Genomic DNA, 21,850 nt, shown 5'->3' on the forward strand with positions numbered 1-21,850 from the left:
ATACATAAAAGTATTGTATCACCTTATGAGGTCACTAATAACATTGGTTTTCCTTACTCAGGGTTCTCTGGAAACTGTATCGGCTGTGGAGAAAGAGGATTTCGGTATTTCACGGAATTTTCCAACCACATTAACTTGAAGCTTACCACCCAGCCAAAGAAGCAGAAGCACTTAAAGTACTACCTAGTCAGAACGTCCCAGGGTGTACTATCAAAGGGACCTCTTATCTGCTGGAAAGGTACTCAACTTTGAGAAGGGAAAAGGGAAGGAAAGGGAATCTTATGATGGTGACAAGTGACCCTTATGGGAGTCTCTGTCTTCTGAGAAGGGGGTGGCATTCTTAGGGAGGGGAATGGACACTCTCTTGCTCTTCTATAATTTAGAAAGGAGAAGATCTGGACGTTTCAGGGGCTCTTTTTACTTTAAGTTCTTAGGTAGTTGTAAAGCACCTGAATTTTTCTATTTTAATTTGACCAAAGCATGCTTAGAATAAACAAAGTAGTCTTCATAATACCTGGGAAAATGCATTTACTTTAAATTTGACAGAGTTTTGTTTCTTTTAAATTAGAAAGAACTTAACTACCTTATCTGTAGAAATGAATCCAGTTGAAACTTCACATCCTCATGTGTTCTATTATAGGAGTTGCCACAAGTTCTGCTCACTGTTCTAATGCAGTAGAGTATCTAATCCTTATTCTGTTCAGCAGTTTTTTAGATGCTGAGATTGTTTTTCCTCCGTATAATAATTGTCTGTAATGTTTCTGTTTCTTGCCTATACAAGAATTTTGCCCAGCCATGAATAAATCCAAATTACAATAGAAGATTTGCCTCTTAGTCCTTCACCATAATTATTCTCTGTCACATCTGTAGTGCTGTTATATAATTCCTTAGGAATGGCTACCTGTTCTAAGGTGAATATCATCAGAATTTAAGGCTGGCAACTGCTGAATCATAAGCATGGTGAATGATAGATAATTCTTTATCCTAATAAAATCTAAATAATTTTCCTCTAAAAAAATTAATTTGAATGTCATGAAGCTTAATAAAGGAGTAAAAATAGGATAAGTGTCACCTATCTACCTTTTAACTTTATCCTTTAGTTTTTGTTTTGGTTGCATATGATATTTTTAATTTCTTATTTAGTGCTCAGTGAGAATTTGCTTTTCTAGTTAAGAATGATATTTGTTTATAACAGTTGCTCTTTTGAACTCAAGTTGTATATGTATATATTCACAGATTAAAAAACATTATATATGTGCATATAAAATACACATAATGTGAAGATAAGGTTTTACGCCAAAATACAATTGCTCTTCCCATAAAGTCATAGCATAGATACTTGAGAAACTGCCTTCAATTTTTACATGTGTCTCATAAACTGGAAACCTCTAAAGGACCCTTTATAATTAACTTTGTCATACACAATCATTTATACTCCTATTTCGCATGCTACTTTCTAAGACTAATAGAGTATAGTGTGGTTAGAACTTACAGTTCAATAGGCTGTCATGGTATTTACCATCTCCCTGAATCAGTACAAAGTACTATTAAAATATCATACCAGAGTCCCAATAATATCAGAAAACACAAACCTTGGTATTGCATCATCTGTAATCACTTTGAGTATCATCTACATATTTTCTTTAATAAGACTTGGAAATAACAGGAATTTGAGCATTTCTAATTTTTTTCTCTTCTACTATATAATTTCTCTTTGCTTCTATGTTTGGACATAAGTTAAGACTGAATATAGAAGGTTGAAGGGAGCCTAGACAAACTCTAGGTTACCGTTATAAATTTAAATAAATCCTGTTCAGGAGACTAACTGGTGTTTGTAAAGTTTGTTGTTGTTGTTGTTGTCTTTTTAAATTATCGATAATTTAGCCTCTGTCTTACCCAAAAAGCTAGCATCACTCTGTTGATTATGCGTATTTTTCCCTAGGAACTACTCTGCAGGGAACTGAGGTCTGATTGTTCTTTGCTTTTCAAGCTTGACATTTGGCCCTAGGAAGAATTGTGCTCACTTTTGTTGAACTCAGGATTAGGGGAATGGGATCTCTAATAAAGTGGCTACCACTTAAGAAGCAGCAATTTGTTTCAGAGATTTTATGAATCATGTCCCCATCACCTGTTTAAACAGAATATTGGTCTCTTGACATAATGTGATTTTTATTCCATTCCAGAATGTAGAAGCCGACAATCCTCTGCTACTTGCCACTCTATTAAACCAAACTCTTCAGTGTCATCAACTGTGACTCCAGAAAATGGAACAACCAATGGATACAAAACAGGATTCACTCAGACAGGTATGGGGTGTTTTCTGTTGTACTTCAAGCAGCAGATATATATTTAATGAAGCATCTTTGAACTTACGGCTGGCTGGTATGAACAGAAATATTTTTAAATAAAGGTATTACTTGAGTTTTATTAGGATTAGAACTCAGACTGGGCATGATGGTGCAGAGCTGTACTTCCAGATACTCTGGGGGCTGAGGCAGGAGGATCAGAAGTTCAAGGCTAGCCTGGGCAACTTAGTAAGACCCTGTCTCAAAATAAAATAAAAATATCTGGGGATATAGCTTGGTGGCAGAGTGCTTGCTTAGCATGTATGAAGCTCTGGGTATAATTTCCAGGACTACAAAAAAAAAAAAAAAAGAAGAAGAAGAAGGAAAGAAAGATAGAAAGAGGAATTAGAACTCAGCAATGAGATGGTCAGTCTGTGGATAACTCAAAATCAAGTCCCAGCCGCCCACCAGTGTTAGACAAAGAAAGGAAAAAGAACTGACAGTTGGGAGAAAATTTAGCTGAAGCATATATATGATGTGATGAGGCGAGTCTGATACTAGGTAATAAGTGGAAATTGAGACATCACAGCTTTCAGGTAGTATGTACTGGGGACATATTCATGAAGACTGAAATTCCACAGTAGGATTCTATGTAAGCCCACAGAACATTATAGGAATTCATGTATCAACTGGGATACAAAGTAAAGTCCTAAGGTAAGATTGCAGATCATAATGGATGAATCCAGGACCTAGTTTCTAGTAGTAGAGATAGGGGCAAGGTTACAAATAACCAGATAAAATCTTAGTACCTCAAACTAGGTTACAATATCAGGGCTGGATCAACAGAATGGCTGATCTGATGCTGAACAGATTAGCTACTAGTTCAAGGCATCTAAAAATTCTTCTAGTGTAGACACTGGCCCAGGCCCTCAGGTCAAACAAAGATTCCAGTTGGGACTTCATGGCTCCAAGTGGCTGAAGGCTGTCGGGGCTGTAATTGAAAAGATCACTGCAGATAGTATTTGAGAAAATTACCCAGAGTCGGCAGAGTTATTTCTTAGGCAAGAAGTAAAGTATTTAAAAGACTTTGTGAATTATGTTTTCATTTCACTTGCTTTTTGTGAAGTACCATTTTACCCATCTTATATGCAAACTTCATAGGATATGTACTTAGCTAGTGTCCACTCAACTGTAACAAGTAAAAAAGAAGGCTCTCTTCATTCACTAGTTAGCTTGCCTCTTTCAAATTTAGGTGTGCTTCTGATGAGCTGGAAAATTGTTTCTGTTTTTTTCAGGATGGAAGTGATTATTAGCATATGTTAATAACAACATAAAGATAATAAGACTAACTTTACTTGGGGTACTTCTTACTGTGGTGGACAATGCAGCATATGGTGAACTAAGTCTACCTCATCCTGAATTAAAAAGTCCAACCTTTAAACTGTCCAGGATAGTTTTTAGTTGGTATTTGGTTCTTGGCATTGAAAGACTAGCCTTCATTATATTAATGACATGCCTACATGTCTCTTCTTCAATATTATTTTAGTAATTTGGTGGATTCCATGGTGTGTTATCTGCCAATAGACCTTAAAGCTAATCAAATGTAATTTTAAAACTATAATGTTAAAAATTCGTATTTACTTCATTCCAGCAAAAACATACCAAATACTCATTATAATTTAAGAATCTTATCAGGTGCTATATGACAAGGTTCCAGTACTTAACTAATGACTCCAGTGATCTAAAAACCACTCATAGAGGGATCAAAGAAAAACAGAACATGTTACCTTTCCTAAGAGGATGTATAAATAACAAGTTGTACATAAAAACAATGAAAAGAAGTCAAAACATCAGTAAGCAGTAATATAATTTTAATTATATTAGGAAATATTTTTCAAAAATGAATTTTGTTTTGAAAGATAAAATCAGGCTTTTGCAAAGATTCAGGCTTTAACAAAGAAATCTTAAGGACTTAGGCAAGAGAGGGAGAGGCCACTGACTGACACACAGTGAACACAAGTCGCCAAGTGTTAGCCCAGTGTCCCTTGTGGAGATGTAAGAAGTAACTTGACCATGAAATTAATTATTAACAATTTTAGGTGCAACCCATAGAGTTTACTGGAAGAATTGCTTTTTTTGATGAATTTATGTTTATGGATGCTGTAGTAATTTCTTCTGACATGTATTGAATGTAATAGGATATAAGAATTTCATGTCAAATTTATGATAGCATTGCAAACATTAGGGTGTAAGGCATCTTCCTAACTGATTTAAGATTCACTTTTCTATCAGAGATAGTTTCTCCTTAATCTTAATTTGCAATTGGTGACTGCCTGTAATCAGTGTCTCCTACCCTGAAATGTATACACCGTGTAATATTTAAAGGAGTTAATTTAAGACTTACACAGCTTTGATTTGAGTTTCACTTGCCACACTACGGATATTTATTCTGGCTGGCTTGCCACTTATTCTTTGCATATTTTTTCCACATTTTTATGTTATTAATATTTAAATTTTCATTACCAATTCCAGTGAAATATTTTACCATATTTACCAAAGGTGGATATGTCTTTACCTACATTATATATACATATCACACACACACACACACACACACACACGTTTAAACAGGACAAGAATTCAAGAATGGATGAAAAAGAAATTTTTTTAACTGAAGATCTTGAAATTTTCCATATTTTCTTTTAAAGACTTTATTATTGTCATTCTTACAGTTTATGTCTATGAGCCATTTAGAACTAATTTTTGTTTTATGGAGTGAAGTGAGAGTCTTAAGTTTGTCCTTTTGTATGTGGTTATCTATTGTCCTAGACCATTTATTGTACAGACTATTTTCTTCTCAGTGAATTTTACTTTAAAGTAACCAATTAGGTTTGGGATTGTGGCTAAAAGCAGTAGAGCACTTGCCTAGCATGAGCGAGGCACTGGGTTTGATCCTCAGCACCACATAAAAATAAATAAATAAAGTAAAGGTATTGTGACCATCTACAACTAAAAAAAAAATCTTTTTAAAAAAACCCAATCGACTGTAAGGATTTATTTATGGAAAAAAATGATGAAATGAATCTCATCAAAATTCAAAACTTTTCACAAAACACACTAAGAAAATGAAAATACAAACAACAACAAAAAAACCCAGCAAAACACAATCTATGGAACAAGATAGGAATGCCCTCTTTCACCACTTCTATTTTACATAGTTCTTGAAACTCTAGCCAGAGCAATTAGACAGATGAAAGAAATTAAAGGGATATAGATAGGAAAAGAAGAACTCAAACGATCACTCTTTGCTGATGACATGATTCAATACTTAGAGGATCCAAAAAATTCCACCAGAAAACTTCTAGAACTAATAAATGAATTCAGCAAAGTAGTAGGATATAAAATCAACACCCATAAATCAAAGGCATTTCTGTATGCCAGTGACAAATCCTCTGAAAGACTAGGAAAACTACCCCATTTACAACAGCCTCAAAAAAAAAAACTTGGAAATCAACTTAGTTTCTACAATGAAAACTACAGAATGCTAAAGAAAGAAATTAAAGAAGACCTTAGAAGATGGAAAGCTCTCCCTTGTTCTTGGAGAGGCAGAAGTAATATTGTCAAAATGATCATACTACCAAAAGCAATATACAGATTTAATGCAATCCCAATCAAAATCCCAATGACTTTCCTCATAGAAATAGAAAAAACAATTATGAAATTCATCTGTAAAAATAAGAGACCCAGCAGAGGCAAAGCAATCCTTAGCAAGAAGAGTGAAGCAGGTAGCATCACTATACCAGACCTTAAACTATACTACAGAGCAACAGTAACAAAAACAGCATGGTATTGGCACCAAAATAGACTTGTAGACCAGTGGTGCAGAATAGAGGACACAGAGACAAACCCGTATAAATACAGTTTTATCATACTACACAAAGGTGCCAAAAACATATATTGGAGAAAAGATGCCTCCTCAACAAATGGTGCTGGGAAAACTGGAAATCCATATGCAGCAAAATGGAATTAAGCCCCTGTCTCACACCATGCAAGGACCTAGGAATTAAACCAGAGACCCTGTGCCTAACAGAAGAAAAAGTAGGCCCAAATTTTCATCATGTCGGATTAGACCCTGACTTCCGTAATAAGACTCTTACAGCGCAAGAAATAAAACCAGGAATCAATAAATGGGATGGATTCAAACTAAAAACCTTTTTCTCAGCAAAAGAAACAATCAGTGAGGTGAATAGAGAGCCTGCATTTTGGGAGCAGATTTTTACTATACACACATCAGATAGAGCACTAATCTCTAAGATATATAAAGAACTCAAAAAATTTAACACCAAAAAACAAAAACAAATAAACCAAGCAGTAAATGGGACAAGGATCTGAACAGACACTTCTCAGATGATGATATACAATCAACAAATATATGAAAAAATGTTCAACATTTCTAGCAGTTAGAGAAATAAAAATCAAAACTAAGATTTCATCTCCCTCCAGTCAGAATGGCAGCTATTATGCATACAAACAACAATAAGTGTTGGCGAGGATGTGGGTAAAAAGACACACTCATGAGTCCCGGTGGAGTTGCCAAAAAAAAAAAAAAAGACACACTCATACATTGGTGGTGAGATTGCAAATTGGCGCAACCAATATGGAAAGCGGTATGGAGATTCCTTGGAACACTTGGAATGGAACCACCATTTGACCTAGCTCTTCCACTCCTTGGTTTATACCCAAAGGACTTAAAAACAGCATACTACAGTGACACAGCCACATCAATATTTATAGCAGCACAATTCACAACAACTAAACTGTGGAATCAACTTAGATGCCTTTAGTAGATGAATGGATAAAGAAACTGTGGTATATATATACACACAATGGAATATTACTCAGCATGAAAAGAGAATAAAATCATGGCATTTGCAGGTAAATGGATAGAGTTGGAGAATATTATGCTAAATGAAATAAGCCAATCCCCCCAAAACAATATTTTCTCTGATATGTGGATGCTCATCCATAATGAGGATGGGGGGGAGCATGGGAGGAATGGAGAAACTTTCAATAGGGCAAAGGGGAGGGAGGAGAAGGGAGGGGGAATGGAGGTAGGAAAGATGGTGGAATGAGGTGGACATCAGTACCCTAAATACATGTATGAAGACACGAATGGTATGACTCTATGAACAACCAGAGACATGTAAAATTATGCCCCATATGTGTACTAAAAATTGAAATGCATTCTGCTGTCATGTATAACAAATTAGAATAAATAAACCCACAAATCTAATAAAGCATTAGTAACAATAATTTACAACAAAACCCTCTCATAATTCTATAATAAGATGTCAAAGAATCCAATCAAAACACATGCAAAAGATTTAGAATAGACATTTCTTCAAAGAATATGTACAAATGACTAGCACATGGAAAGATGTTTATTATCATAGTTTTTAAGCTTATATAAATCAGAACCATAATGAGGTCCCACTTCACATCCACTAGAATTACTAGAATAAAAAAAGACAGAAACAAATGTCAGTGGATGGGAAAAACATGAAACCTTTATATACTGCTTGGTATACAACTTGGCAGTTTCCCAAAAAATTCAATGTAAAATTCAGCAATTCCACTCCCAGGTATCTACCCAAGAGAAATTAAAACCTATTTTCTCACAAAAACTTGAATGCAAATAATTGTTTCAGCATTACTTATATAGTAAAAAACTGGAAGCAACCTAAATGACAGTCAACTCAGAAGTAGGTAGATAAAATGTGTGTTCATACAATGGAATACCATTTAGCAATAACAAAGAACAAAATATTGACAAATGCCGCATCATGGATGAATCTTCAATGCTAAGTGAAAGAAACCAGTGAGTTCACATATTATATGATTTTATTTACATAAGTTGTAGAGAAAATGTAAATTTAGAGACAGGAAGTAGATAAGTGCTTGCCTACAGCAAGAAGTAACTGAAAATGGGCATGAGGGTTCTTACTAGGGGCTGAAAATGTTCTAAAATTGATGGATGGTTATGGTTGCACCACTTGGCAAAGTTACTACACACCATTTAATTATATTGAAATGGGTAAATTTTATGACATGGAAAATACATCTCAATAAGTACATAAGAGATAGACTCAAATAATGCCCCGAGAAAACGTGTAATCCTATTTCTCTCTCAGTTCAATACCATCTAATTTATTGAGTGTCTTCTATGGGATGAGCACTGTCTCAGACCAGATTTTGGAGTGTAGAGTCCTGCTATTAAAATGCTACACCTGACATATATTATAGCTGAGGTTTAGATTAAGCCACTTAATTGTTCTGTTTCCTTTGTTTCCTCATTTGTAAAAGCTTAAATTAACAACACCTGCTTCTCAATTTTGTGAGAGCTGACAAGCTTTGCTATCGTACTTGTGTGGCATTGATTCTCATTATAATTATTGGTTAATCATCTGTATTCATTCATATGCTAGAAGCTTTATGTCCATTTTTATTATCTCTGTATCCCTTGGTACCTGGCAAACGTTCAGAAATAAATATTATTTGAATTCCATTTATATTTAAATTTGTACTTAGTTTTGGGAGATTATTAATTTATTGTTGTGTACTATTTTTCCAAATAAAGATTATATGCTTATCTACTACTACAGGGCACATGTTTTTGTCCCATGTCTTGTAGGAAAGGATAGGGATAAGTTTCCCAAGCTTTGCCCCTATACCTAATAGACTAACTTTTTAAAGAGGGGCTGGAGTTCTGCTTAGTGGTAGAGTGCTTCCCTAGCACATGTGAGGCATTGAACCCATTCAATCCTCAGCACCAGATAAAAAATGAATAAATAAAATAAAGGTATTTTGTTCATCTACAACTTTAAAAAAAAGTTTTTTAAAGAAAACTATCAGGAAGGGCCATTACATAGTGGATTTTTTTTTTTTTTTTTTTTTTGGAGAAGGAGGAGAGGGATTCTAGGCACTTTTGCCATGTGGGCATTTCTGCATAGAACAATATTTAAAATTATGTTTTATAACTATGTTGGCATAAAGGTGAATCTGTTAAAATTATATATTAAGACATTTTCTACAGGGCTGGGGCTATAACTTAGTGATAGAGTACTTTCCTACCATGCATGAATTCAATCCTCAATATCACAAAAACAAAACACTTTGTTCACTTTTTTCCTCTTCTAATTTTAAAATATTTTCACGATTCCTTAAAAATGCCATGGACTCTATGTTCTGTGCCTAATGAAGTCAGGCTTGTTTTGGAGTCAGAAGTATTGTCCATGAGATGGGATTTACCTCTCTGTGAGCCACTATAGGTTCAAAGTAACAACATCCTTCCTGTTTTAGCCTTGTGTGTTAGAATGGTCATAACAATAACAAATGATGGGTTGGGGTTGGGGCTCAGTGGTAGAGTGTTTCCTTAGCACGTGTGAGGCACTGGCTTTAATCCTGAGCAATACATACATACATACATATATACATAAATGTATTAAAAAATAGCAAATGAGAGAGCTTTCCCTGTCAAATGTCAGGCTCATAAAACTGGCATAAGAAGACACAGCAGAACAGAGTAAAAGTCCAAAAGCAGATTCACATAACTTGTATATTTCAGCTATGACTCACAAGCAATGGAAGCTTTCAATAAATGGTGCTCTGAAATTGAATATCCCATGTGGAAAATGATGTACCACTTTGATATTTAGGGAAATTACATAAAAAATACGAGAAGCCATAATACGAGAAGCCATTATACACATATCAAATTGGGAGTAATTTGAAGAATAGTAAACGTTGGCAAACATTTCAAGAAATAAGAACTAATGTACAATTCTGAGAGGAGTATTAATGGATAGAACCACTTTCCAAGTACTTTGTAACACATAGTAAACTAGAAAATGTGCATATCTATAATCTGGCTAAAGAAATCCTGTACATGATCACCAAGAGATATGAACGGGACTATTTATAGCAGTGTTCTTCACAATTGACTCAAACTGAAAACAACTCAAATATTCATCAATATAATGGAAAAGAAGAATGAATATATTTGTCTAATGAAATAGCATATGTCAATGAAAATAAATACCTACATCCTGCACTATAGATGAATCTTACAAATATGATGGTGAGCCAAAAAAGCTATTCACAAAAGATTCATTCCAATATTGTTTCCTTTCTATTGCATTTGTAAAAGGTGAAAACTAAGCCCAGTGATTGCCTCTGGGCAGAGGGAGGGAGATGGGATGGGGAAGGAGAGAAAGGAGGTTATTACTGAATGCTGGCAGTGTTTTAAATTTTTTTTTCTCCCCCCCCTTTTTTTCCCCCCGCCTGTTTGTTTCTTTTTGCTTGACTTGGGTACTGCTTGTGTTAGCTTTCCATTAATGTAACAAATACCTGAGATAGGCAAATTATATGGAAAAAAGTTTTTTTTTCGTTCACGGACAATTTGGCTGTATTGCTTTCGGGCCTGTGGCAAGGCAGGACATCATGGCGTCGAGTGTGTGGTGCAGCAAAGCTGTTCACCTCACGGTGGTCAGGAAGCAACTCAACAGTGGGATTGTTAACAGTTAAAATAATACTTCAGTGGGGCTGGGGATGTGGCTCAAGCAGTAGCGCGCTCGCTTGGCATGCGTGCGGCCCGGGTTCGATCCTCAGCACCACATACATTATTAATAATAATATAATTAATAATTATTAATTAATAATAATTAATAATAATTATTAATTAATAATAATAATAATACTTCAGTGTTGAGCCTCACAGCTGACTTTTTGTTCTCCAAGAAAGAAGGGGCAGGAACAACCCTAAGCAGAACTTGAAATGCCCAACATTTCCTTCCTTGTCACCTCTTAGCGTCCAAGAGTTTAATGTTTAAAACATTCTATGATGTGTTGTGTCCAAGCCAGGCCTGCCTTGCTCATGCAACGTCCCCCTTTGTTTCCATCCCCCTCCCATACACCTGCTCTGTCCCCAGTGACAGTTGTTTAGATAGCAGTTTTTATGAGAAAACATCATTCAACTGTCCCTACAATGTAGCTGTGTTCATCTCTCTCCTCTTTGCTAAACTTGTTTCCCTCTCATAGGTACAACCTTAAGGTCAAGGTAGTCGAAAGTTGCTTTAGCAGGTTTTTTCCAACTTAGTTCCTCATGAACACTCAATTAATGTTTTACCAAAAACAAACTCCTTTTTCTAAATGTGGTAACACTTTGGGTGGCAAATTTTCCCACTCCTAACTAAACATTGAGAACATGTAGACTTTCCCTTTACATGTTAACTCCCTGGGGGCAGGGATTATATCTTTGTATAATTTCTCCATTGTATCCCAAGAGCCTAGCGTCATACCTGGCACATTGAAGAGGCTCAATAAATATTTGGTGAATGAATGGATGGGAGGGAAAAAGAAGAAAACCAATTATTTCTTCCTTCTGAGATAGGAGAGGAAACTAAGGGCTATAAATGTGCTTGGGAGACTTCTGTGAACAAAGAAATACAACTGTATAAGGTAGTATAAGGAAGACTTGCCCTCTATGTAGAAATGAAGACATTATAAATCATAACAGTGGGAGGTCATTTTCACCTACTACACTACCCAGAACACTTAAAGCAATGAATGACAAGGATACTCTCAGCCAGGCTGGGGAAGGTGAACAACCCTGTGACCTTTTAAGAAAGCAATCTGGCAATACATAAAAAGAATATTAAAAATATTTATACTCCTTGGTCTGATAATCTCACTTCAGAGAACTTAACCAATAATACAACCTGAGAAGAGAGTTAACATAGTCAATGCAATTCCCTTTACATTAACTCAAAAGGAAAAGAAACCTTCGAATAGAAAGAATTGAGTAAATCATGGTAATCATGAGTAAATCCATTGAGTAAATCACACATGATGAAGATGCTTAAAAAAATCACTGTAAACCCTGCGCAACTACATAGGAAACACTTCTGCTAAGTACAGAAAGTGACATTAAGACATATTTATGTTTTATCATGTCAAAAGATCCTGTGGATAAAACACAGGCATGTACTTTAGAAAAAAAAATGGTTTGTAAGAGAAGTGAGACTTTGGCATGTTTGTTTCTTTTTCTTAATTTTATTTTGTACTTTTAATAGGTTAAACTTTGAAAAAGTCTCAGAATTCAGCCAAATGTATAAGTCAGTAGCAAATGTCTTCATTTTACTAATTTCTCTTCAGCATTCTTTGCATGAGCAGAAATAAAGGCCAGTGTCGAATGGAGATAAGTTCAAGATATAGCTAAAGGATAATGAAACCAGAATTTCAAATCTCTGTGCTCACTCCTGAACAATTTTAGGAGGGGGATATTTACTGGATAATAAGAAATGGAGATATAAAAATGGGTCTGTAAAATGTTCATGTGTCTCAGATTTCAAGAGAAGAATGAGAGGGCAGAGAAGCAGGAAGCCAAGAGGGAGCCACCAAGAGTAAAGGATCAACTCAATATTTACTTTTGCCAAAAAGAAGAAAAGGGACTGAATTCATTCTTCTACCCGAAACAGCAACAAAAATACGAAATATATGAAAAACAGCCTCCCAGACACTATACATCAGGCAACAAAGGACAGCAACCTCTGAAAAATTGGCAACAATATGAGTCTGACAATTGCCCCAGCTCACTGTCTTCAGAGAGTTTCTAAACCATGATACAGGGAGAGGGAACAGAAGATTCCTTGATTTGAGTAGAAGGAAATGGGACCTACAGGTGAAGAAACTAATCAAGGCTAATAAAACGTATCACCCACAGGGATTAGAGGAAACTGCTCAGCAGTCAGGGCCAAGAACAGCGACTGTTCCCACCAGTCAGACAGGAAGACTGTAATCATTGGTCATTGGATAGAGTACTTAGGAAGATTTTGTCCCCATAAGAGAATACTTGACTCTAGATCAGGTTGTGCTCCAATACTGTCTAAAAATATCATAAAAGCAAAATCTTAAAGGAAAATAAAAGACTGCCATCAGTCAGTAGCCACCTCTCTCCCCTTCTCCACCCCATCTCCTGTGTGCCCAGAGGTAAACATTATGCTATGTATGCATCCTTCTAATAGTTTAGTTCTCCCTCTCTTTAATGTAATAGAAATGAAATAATATTGAGTAGAGTCCTTTGTCAATGGAGTTTTTTTGTTTTGTTTTTGCCCTGAAGAATTAAATTGCTGGGGCTGGGGTTGTGACTCCATGGTTGAGTGCTTGCCTAGCACTGGCGAGGCATCGTGTCCACCTTCAATTAAAAAAAATTTTTTTTAAAGAATAAACTTTGCTTACAAATAATTTAACTTGATTCCAGAACAATTCAAAGATATTCATAGGAATTCAAAAATATCCAGTCCCCACTAAGGTAAAATTAACAACGCTTGACATCCAGTTCAAGATTACCAGGCATAAAATATGTAACAACACATCCCACCATTCTGTACAACTATAATGCATCAATTAAAAATACGGAAAAAGGAGATTAGTAGGCATGCAAAGATGGATATATAACTAATATTAAGAAGACAAATTAATCAACCAAAACCAATGCAAAACTGATACAGATGTTAGAATCACAAGAGGACATCAAAACAGTTAATTTTTTAAAATAGTTTTTTAGTTGTCAATGGACTTTTATTTATTTTTATGTGGTGCTGAGAATCCAACCCAGTGCCTCATACATGCTAGGCAAACGCTCTACCACTGAGCTACAACCCCAGACCCAAAACAGTTATTTTAACTAGAGTTCATATATTTAAAAAATTAAGTGGGCATGGAAGATTTTTTAAAAAGACCCAAATCAAATTTCTAGAAATTATAAGTACAATATTTGAGATGAACAATACACTAGGTGAGATGAATAACAGATTAGTCATTGCAGAAGAAAAGGTTAGTGACTCAAAAAGCATAGTAACTGAAACTATCCACAATGAAATCCAGAGAGAGAAAAAAATTGAGAAAAAAACAAAGAGAGTACCCATGAGCTGTGCAACAACTACAAGCAGCACAATATACTGGTAACTGGAGTGCCTAAATAGGTGTGGGTAGGAGATACACAAAAAATATGTGAATAAATAATGTCCAAAAACTCCCCAAACTTGATGAATATACAGACCCACACATCCAGGAATTTCACTGAATCCTAAGCACAAGAAACATGAATTTAAAAAAAGTACTATACCAAAGCCCATCATAATAAAATTGCCAAAACCAACAACAAAGAGAAAAATCTTAAAAGCAGCCAGAGGAAAAAAGTGTGTTATGTACAGAAAAACAAAAATGAGCATAGCATCGTATTTTTCATGGGAAACAAATAAGACGGTGGAGCAACATCTTTAAAATGTTGAAATCAGGGCTGGGGATGTGGCTCAAGCGGTAGCACGCTCGCCTGGCATGCATGCGGCCTGGGGTTCGATCCTCAGCACCACATACAAAACAAAGACGTTGTATCCACTGAAAAACTGAAAAATAAATATTAAAAAAAAATTCTCTCTCTCTGTCTTAAAAAAAAAAAAGATTTAAAAAAAAATGTTGAAATCAAAGAGCAGACAATACAGAACTCTATATATTCAGCAAAAAGTCTTCAAAAATGAAGGTGAAATAAAAACACTTTCAGACATACAACACTTGAAAGAATTCACCAAAAATAGACTCACTTTACAAGAAAAGGAAGTCTTTCAAGTAGATGGACAATGATACTAGATGAAAATCTGAATCTGTCAAAGCAATGAAAACCACTCTGATGGTAACCACATGGGTAAATATATGCAATTTTTTCTTAGTCTTTAAATCTATTTAAAAGATAATCGATATAATGTCAATATAATAAATATATTTTGTGAGTTTCATAATATATGCAAAAAAAGTAAAACAAGTGAAAAATAGCATATAGGCCAGGAGGGGAGAAATAGAAGTATGCTTTTGTAAAAGTCTTACAGAATATTTGAAGTTATACAACATTATTTGAAGTTTTACTGTGGTAAGATATATCCTAGAAATTCTAAAGCAACTACTAAAATAACCAAAGAATTTTAGTTAATAAACAGCAAAATTGATAAAAATAACATCATAAAAATGTACTTGGTTGGGGCTGTGGTTGTGGATCAGAGGAAGGACGCTCGCCTGGCATGCATGAGGCAGTGGGTTCAATCCTTAGCACCACATAAAAATAAAATAAAGATGTTGTGTCCACCTATAACTAAAAAATAAATATAAAAAATATATACTTGGTTGATCCAAAATATGGCTGAAAGAAGAAAAAGAGTAAATAGGACAAGTAGAAAACAAATAGTAAGATGATAGACTCACACCAAGAATCACAATAAATGTAAATGATCTAAACACCCTAATTCAAAAGCAGAGATTATCAGATTTTTTTAAAAGAGCCAATTTCATGTTGCCTACATGAAAAACAATTAAAATCTAAAGATATAAATGGGCTAAAGGTAAAAGTATTTTAAAACCAAACTAACAATGCTAACACTAGTCAAAAGCAAACTTGAGTGGCTCTATTAATATCAGGCAAAATAGATTTCAGAGCAAAGGACACTACCCAAGATTAGAGAGGTAATTTATAATGACAGAGGGGTCAAATAATCAAGAAAACACAACAATTCTAAAAAAACTTACCTTATAACAGAGCTTTAAGATACATGAAGCAAAAAATAATTTGAGAAATATAGAAATCCATAACTATAGCCATGTATTCCAATATCCCTTTCTCAATTATTGATAGAACAGGTAGACAGAAAATCAATAAAAATATAGAATATTTGAATAGTACCATCAACTAACTTGATCTGACATTTATACAATACTCCACCCCACAACACATTCTCCTCAAGCCAGAAAAAAAAATACATGTTATATAAAGAGGACAAAAATAAACATAAGATACTTGTGAGCCATAAAACAAGTCTTAACACATTTAAAGGAGTCAAATCAAACAAAGTATAGTCTTTGCTTAAAATGGAATTAAATAAGAAATCAATAACAGAAGGATTTATGGAAATCCTAAAATTCCTAAATATTTGCAAACTAACACACTTCTAAATAATCTGTTAATCAAACAGTAAATCAAAAGGTAAATTCATAATACTTTGAATTAAATGAAAATGAAAAAAGAATTTATCCAATTTGTGTGAGGCCACTAAAGTAGTTTTTAGGGATAAATTATATGTAAAATTTATATTAGAGCCAAGTGTGATGGTACATGCCTATAATCCCAGCAGTTTAGGAGGCTTAATCAAGAAAACTGCATGTTGAAGATCAGCCAGGCAACTTGGGGAGACCCTGTCTCAAAATTATATATGTGTGTGTGTGTGTGTGTGTCTGGGGATGTACCTCAGTGGTAGAGCAACTCTGGGTTCAATTTTTGGTACTGAAAAAAAATTTAAAAACCTATAAATTTTAAAAACCTAGAAATTTCTTCCTTTAATACATAAACTAAATTTCCACCTTAAGAAACTAGGAAGAATTGGGCAAAGTGGCACATACATGTAATCCCAGCGGCTTGGGAGGCTGAAGAAGGAGGATCGCAAGTTCGAAGCCAGCCTCAGCAATTTAGTGAGGGCTTGGACAACTTAGCAAGACCCTGTCTCAAAGTAAAAAATAAAAAAGAAGGGCTGGGGTTGTGGCTCAGTGGTTAAGTGCCTCTGGGTACCAAAAAAGAAAGAAAAGAAAAAGAAAAAAATCCTTTTTAAGGCAGTACAGTTATTCTATATTGTCTTGGTAGTGCACGCCTGTAATCACAGTGCCAAGAACTGGCTACAATTCAGATGTCTATCAATAGGTAAGTAGATAGTTATTATATCCACATAATAATAAATAAAAAGAACTATTGATCAACAACATTGATGAATCTCAAAATAATTCTGATAATTGAAAGAAGTCAGCCCTCTAAAAAAGCAATACTGTATGACTCTATTTATATAAAACTCTAGAAAATGCCATCGATGATTGCTTGGGGATGGGGTAGCAAGGGAGGCACAAGAGGAGGAATTAAAAAATAAATATGTTCACTATTTTGACTGTGAGGATGGCTTCATGCATAGGTACCTATGTCAAAATTTAGGCAATTGAGTACTTTACATATGTGTAGTGTGAGCCCGGCTAGGTGGTGCCCGTAATCCCAGAAGCTTGGGAGGCTGAGCAGGAGGATCTCGGGTTCAAAGCCAGCCTCAGCAATTTAGCGAGGACCTGTCTCTAAATAAAATATTTTAAAAGGGGCTGGGGGTGTGGCTCAGTTGTTAAGTACCCCTGGGTTCAAATCTCCAGTACCAAAAAAAATAAAATAAATGAATAAATAAGTGTGGTTTATTGTCAGCTATACCTCAGTAAAGATATTTCTTTAAAAAATCAGCAACATAAGAACAAGTTAGGAAGATATCTGAATTACCATTAATTTTAGAGGGTAAATATGTTCATATTTTAATGAAATGCTAGTTTGACTTAATCAGAAGTAAAAGAGCTGACATGAATAACTAATGAGGGTTTAGAAAGCAGTAATGGAAATATGGTGCCTCTATTAGAAGGGTATTATTCTAATGGCATTTTATATGTAAAAATAGGTCTAGTGTAACTTTACTCAGGAAAGAAGCAAGTTACTATAGAGTCTACATTAATTTGCTGCAAAGCAAGTTATTTAGTCTCTTTTGCCCTAGGAGATTCAGAGCAAAAAGAGAACTCATAAAGACTTAAGCTCTCGACATCTAGAAAACCCTTAACAAGATTTAACCAAACAAATTGGACATAACATTCATATGTGAACATTCATATATTTCACGAGTGGAACTCCACATCATGTACAACCACAAGAATGAGATCCTCATGTTATACTCCATGTATGTATAATAGGTCAAAATACACTCTACTGTCATGTATATCTAAAAAGAACAAATTTTAAAAAAGGTTTAACCAGGTTAAAAAACTTATGGAACATCTACTATATTTTATTCACTGTGCTTAACACTGTGAATTTTTAGTGTAATTTTGTTGATCATAAAACAAAGTCTATATTCAGTTAATATTTGGCAAAAAATTTTTTAAAGGCTAGTAAGTGGCAAAAATCAAGATCTAAACTCTTTTCTATTCACTAATTGGCTTCTTTTATTTAGAAATTTTTTTCTCCCAGTGATTGTGCACTAACAGCAAGTTATTGAATTGTTGCATACAAAGGATAAGAAGATTATTTTTGGTATTTTTTTCCATTTTATTTCTTTAGCCACCATGTGACAGTCATTGTACCAGCAGCTGGGAATGCCCTCAAGGAGCTCATGACCTAGGGGAAGAAACAAGAAGTTACAAACCACTTACCACATAGAGAGCAGAGCTGTGCTCAAGGAATTTTCCAAGTTTGTGAATCTTCTGTTGCTTATAGGTCTCCCCTTTAAATGGATGTCCAGTCTCTAGGGAAGAGAATGAAGCCTTGGAGAGATGCAGATGTTAAGCAATCCACTTCTTACTAGTTAAGCATTAGGTTCTGCCCAGCATCCTCCCAGGTCCATGGTTCAAATTCATGTCTGAGCAAGATTACAGGGAATCATATCTTGAACCCTTAGTGCCGCTCCCCAGTAATCAAAACCACTAGTCTTAAATGCTGAATATGCAAATGTAACCATACTGTATCCAGTATTAAATTACATGGTGATTTTGAAATTACATACATAATAAATTCAAGAATAGAAGCATTCAAAGTGGTAAAAATTAGAAAATAACACAGTAGGACTTACATTTTAGAAAGTTCTCTCTTATCTAATACTTCTCTGTGATTTCTGATTTTTTTCTACAATTTATGGTTCTATATTTTGTATCAAATAAAGTAGAACAAACAGTATAAATCAAATACATTTTCAAAAATGAAACCATAAGTCTGGCTCTTAAGACAGATACAAGGGTAGGAGAACAGAGTACTCTAGTAGACAGAAAAACAGACCTAAATACAGTGCTTGTTTACCCTTTCACCCATAGAATTTAGCAAGATTTTTGACACATAAGTGTTCAAAAATTTGTTGACTAAATAAGTAAAGGGATTTAGTATCATAGAGACTGAAACATATCCCTTGATTTGGGGTTAGAGAATTGATAACTTTGTAGAATCAGTTCCATTGAATGGAATTACCTTTTAAAATCATTATGTAATTTAATGCTGAATTACATGTTTATATATTTAAGAAACACTTCTGATAAAAGGTATCCTCTACATGTAGCCAATTTCTATCCTTAGTTTTTAAACAATCATTCCACTTTTTTTTTTTTTTTTGGTACCAGGGATTAAACCCAGGGGCGTTTAACCACTGAGCACATCCCCAGCCCTCTTTTATATTTTATTGAGAGACAGGGTCTCCCTGAGTTGCTAAGTGCCTCACTAAGTTGCTGAGGCTGGCTTTGAACTCACAATCCTGCCTCAGCCTCCTGAGCTGCTGGAATTACAGGTGTGCACCACCACGCCCAGCCCACCATTTTGAAATATTTGTGTTTTTTCCAAAAATACCTATGTGTGTGTGTGTGTGTGTATATATGTGTGTGTGTATATATATATATATATATATATATATATATATATATATATATATTCATGTACATAAAGTGAGTTCCTTTTCATCCCACTTCATTTCTACATGCCTATCCCCCATTACCTATTGGTAATCACTATAATTAGTTTCTTGTGTATTTTTCTAGATTCTTTTTATATCTGTTCAAGCAAATACAAATTCTTATTTTTACACCTTGTTAATCCAAAGGCAATGTTTTGTATGCGCTGTTCTGCATCTCATTTTTTTATATTGACATTTCTTAGAGATCTTTCCACATCAATAGAGAGCTTACTCATTAATTTTTTTAATGCTGCATACTATTATGATATCTGGATGTGCCATAATTTGTTTAACCTATCTCCTGTTGATAGACATACATATGTGTGTATGTGTGTCTACGTATTGTTTCCAAACAATTCATCAATGTATATCCTCAACATAAATAATTCCTCACATGTATATAAATGTCCAGGAATTGTTGGGTCAAGCACAGGCTCATTTAAAATCTCCATATAGTCTGTCAGATTACTATCCATGGAGGCCATATCAGTGCATGCATCGTAACATGTATTTTCCCAGATACCCACTAACAAAGTTTATTATTGAACTTTTGGATTTTTGTATACCTGAAATGATATCAGAATGTAGTTTTAATTTGCATTTTCCTTATCATTGACATTGAGCATCTTAGCATTTGTTTAAAAGCTATTTGCATGTTCTTTTCTATGAACTTTAAGTTTCTTTCTTACCCTTTTGTTTTTGAGTTGTCAGTTGTCATAGTTTGGGTTCTGATGAAATCAGAGCCTAAGGGAAGGACTTCGGTTGTTTATTTGGCAAGTGATCCCTGGAAGCCAGAGTAAGCCAACATAAGGGTGTGTTTTCTATATAGTTGAGCTTCTCCAAGAAGCATGCAGAATGCCTTCCAGAACACCTTCTAAAGAATGTGAGGCTTGGGGCCCTGGGGTTGTGACTCAGTGGTAGAACACTCGCCTACCATGCCTGAGGCACTGGATTCGATCCTCAGCACCACATAAATGTAAAATAAAGATATTGTGTCCACCTAAAACTAATATATATTTAATATTATATATTAATATATATAATATTTCTGTTTGGAGATATATATATATATATATATATATATATATATATATATATATATATGAATGTGGGGCTGGGACTCTCATTTTCAAGTCCCTGTTAATTGAGGATTGCCCTAGAAACATAAAACTCCCTCACACTCTGGACCACACCCAGGGCTGAGAGAGCTTGATGGCCTTGAAGAAAGCCTTGAGACAAAAAGCTGGAAAAAAACTAAATATGAACTTAAGGTATGTCCCTGAGCTCGTAAAGAACTGTCTGCTGGAGCTTCTGCAGAAATCAAAGGGACTAATGAGATATGATACAGGGCAACCAAGCTACAGTGGTCTTTTTTCTTACTGGTTTCTGTTGATGGAAGTGCAGAGTGTAATTAACTGTAATATTAGTTAATATTTTCCCTGGTTTATCATTTTACTTATAGCGTTTGTAAGTTGTAGTTTCATTGAGATATAATTATTAAGCTGGGCAAGATGGCATGTGCCTGTAATCCCAGTGGCTTGGAAGGCTGAGGCAAGAGGATTGTGAGTTCAAAGCCAGCCTCAGCAATTTAGTGAGGACCTAAGCAACTCAGTGAAACCCTATCTCTAAATAAAATACAAAAGAAGGCTCAATGGTTGAGTGCCCCTTGGTTTAATCCCCAGCATCAAATAATAATAATAATTGTTATTATTATTATACCATACCATCCACTCATTAAATGTATGCAATTAAATTGTTTTTAGTACATTCATAGAATTGTACAATACATGTCAGAGTATTTATCACTCTGAAAAGAAACCCTGAACTTGCGAATAGTCACTCCTGTTTTACCACTTTTCCCAGCCCCTGGCAACCACAAATCTGTTTTCTATTTCCACAGATTTGTCTGTTCTTGGCATTTTGTATACATATTACATATATTCTTCGTGACTGGCTTCTTTCATGAAG

General features: G+C 34.8%; 1 protein-coding gene across 6 annotated transcripts in view; it reads left to right on the top strand.

Moving 5' to 3' along the window:
• Positions 1 to 21,850, top strand: part of Greb1l (GREB1 like retinoic acid receptor coactivator) — a 264,690-nt gene that overhangs the window by 152,070 nt on the left and 90,770 nt on the right. For all 6 annotated transcript variants that reach the window (XM_046438512.2, XM_046438513.2, XM_046438514.2 and 3 more), the window contains 2 exons: positions 62 to 238; positions 2,184 to 2,306. In XM_046438512.2, the coding sequence (XP_046294468.1) occupies positions 62 to 238; positions 2,184 to 2,306 (300 nt within the window). The remainder of the gene's footprint in view (positions 1 to 61; positions 239 to 2,183; positions 2,307 to 21,850) is intronic.

The sequence above is a fragment of the Marmota monax genome, unplaced genomic scaffold (genome assembly GCF_021218885.2).
Source record: "Marmota monax isolate L192 unplaced genomic scaffold, Marmota_monax_Labrador192_F-V1.1 WCK01_AAM20220418_F8-fsc00232, whole genome shotgun sequence".
Classification (NCBI taxonomy): domain Eukaryota; kingdom Metazoa; phylum Chordata; class Mammalia; order Rodentia; family Sciuridae; genus Marmota; species Marmota monax.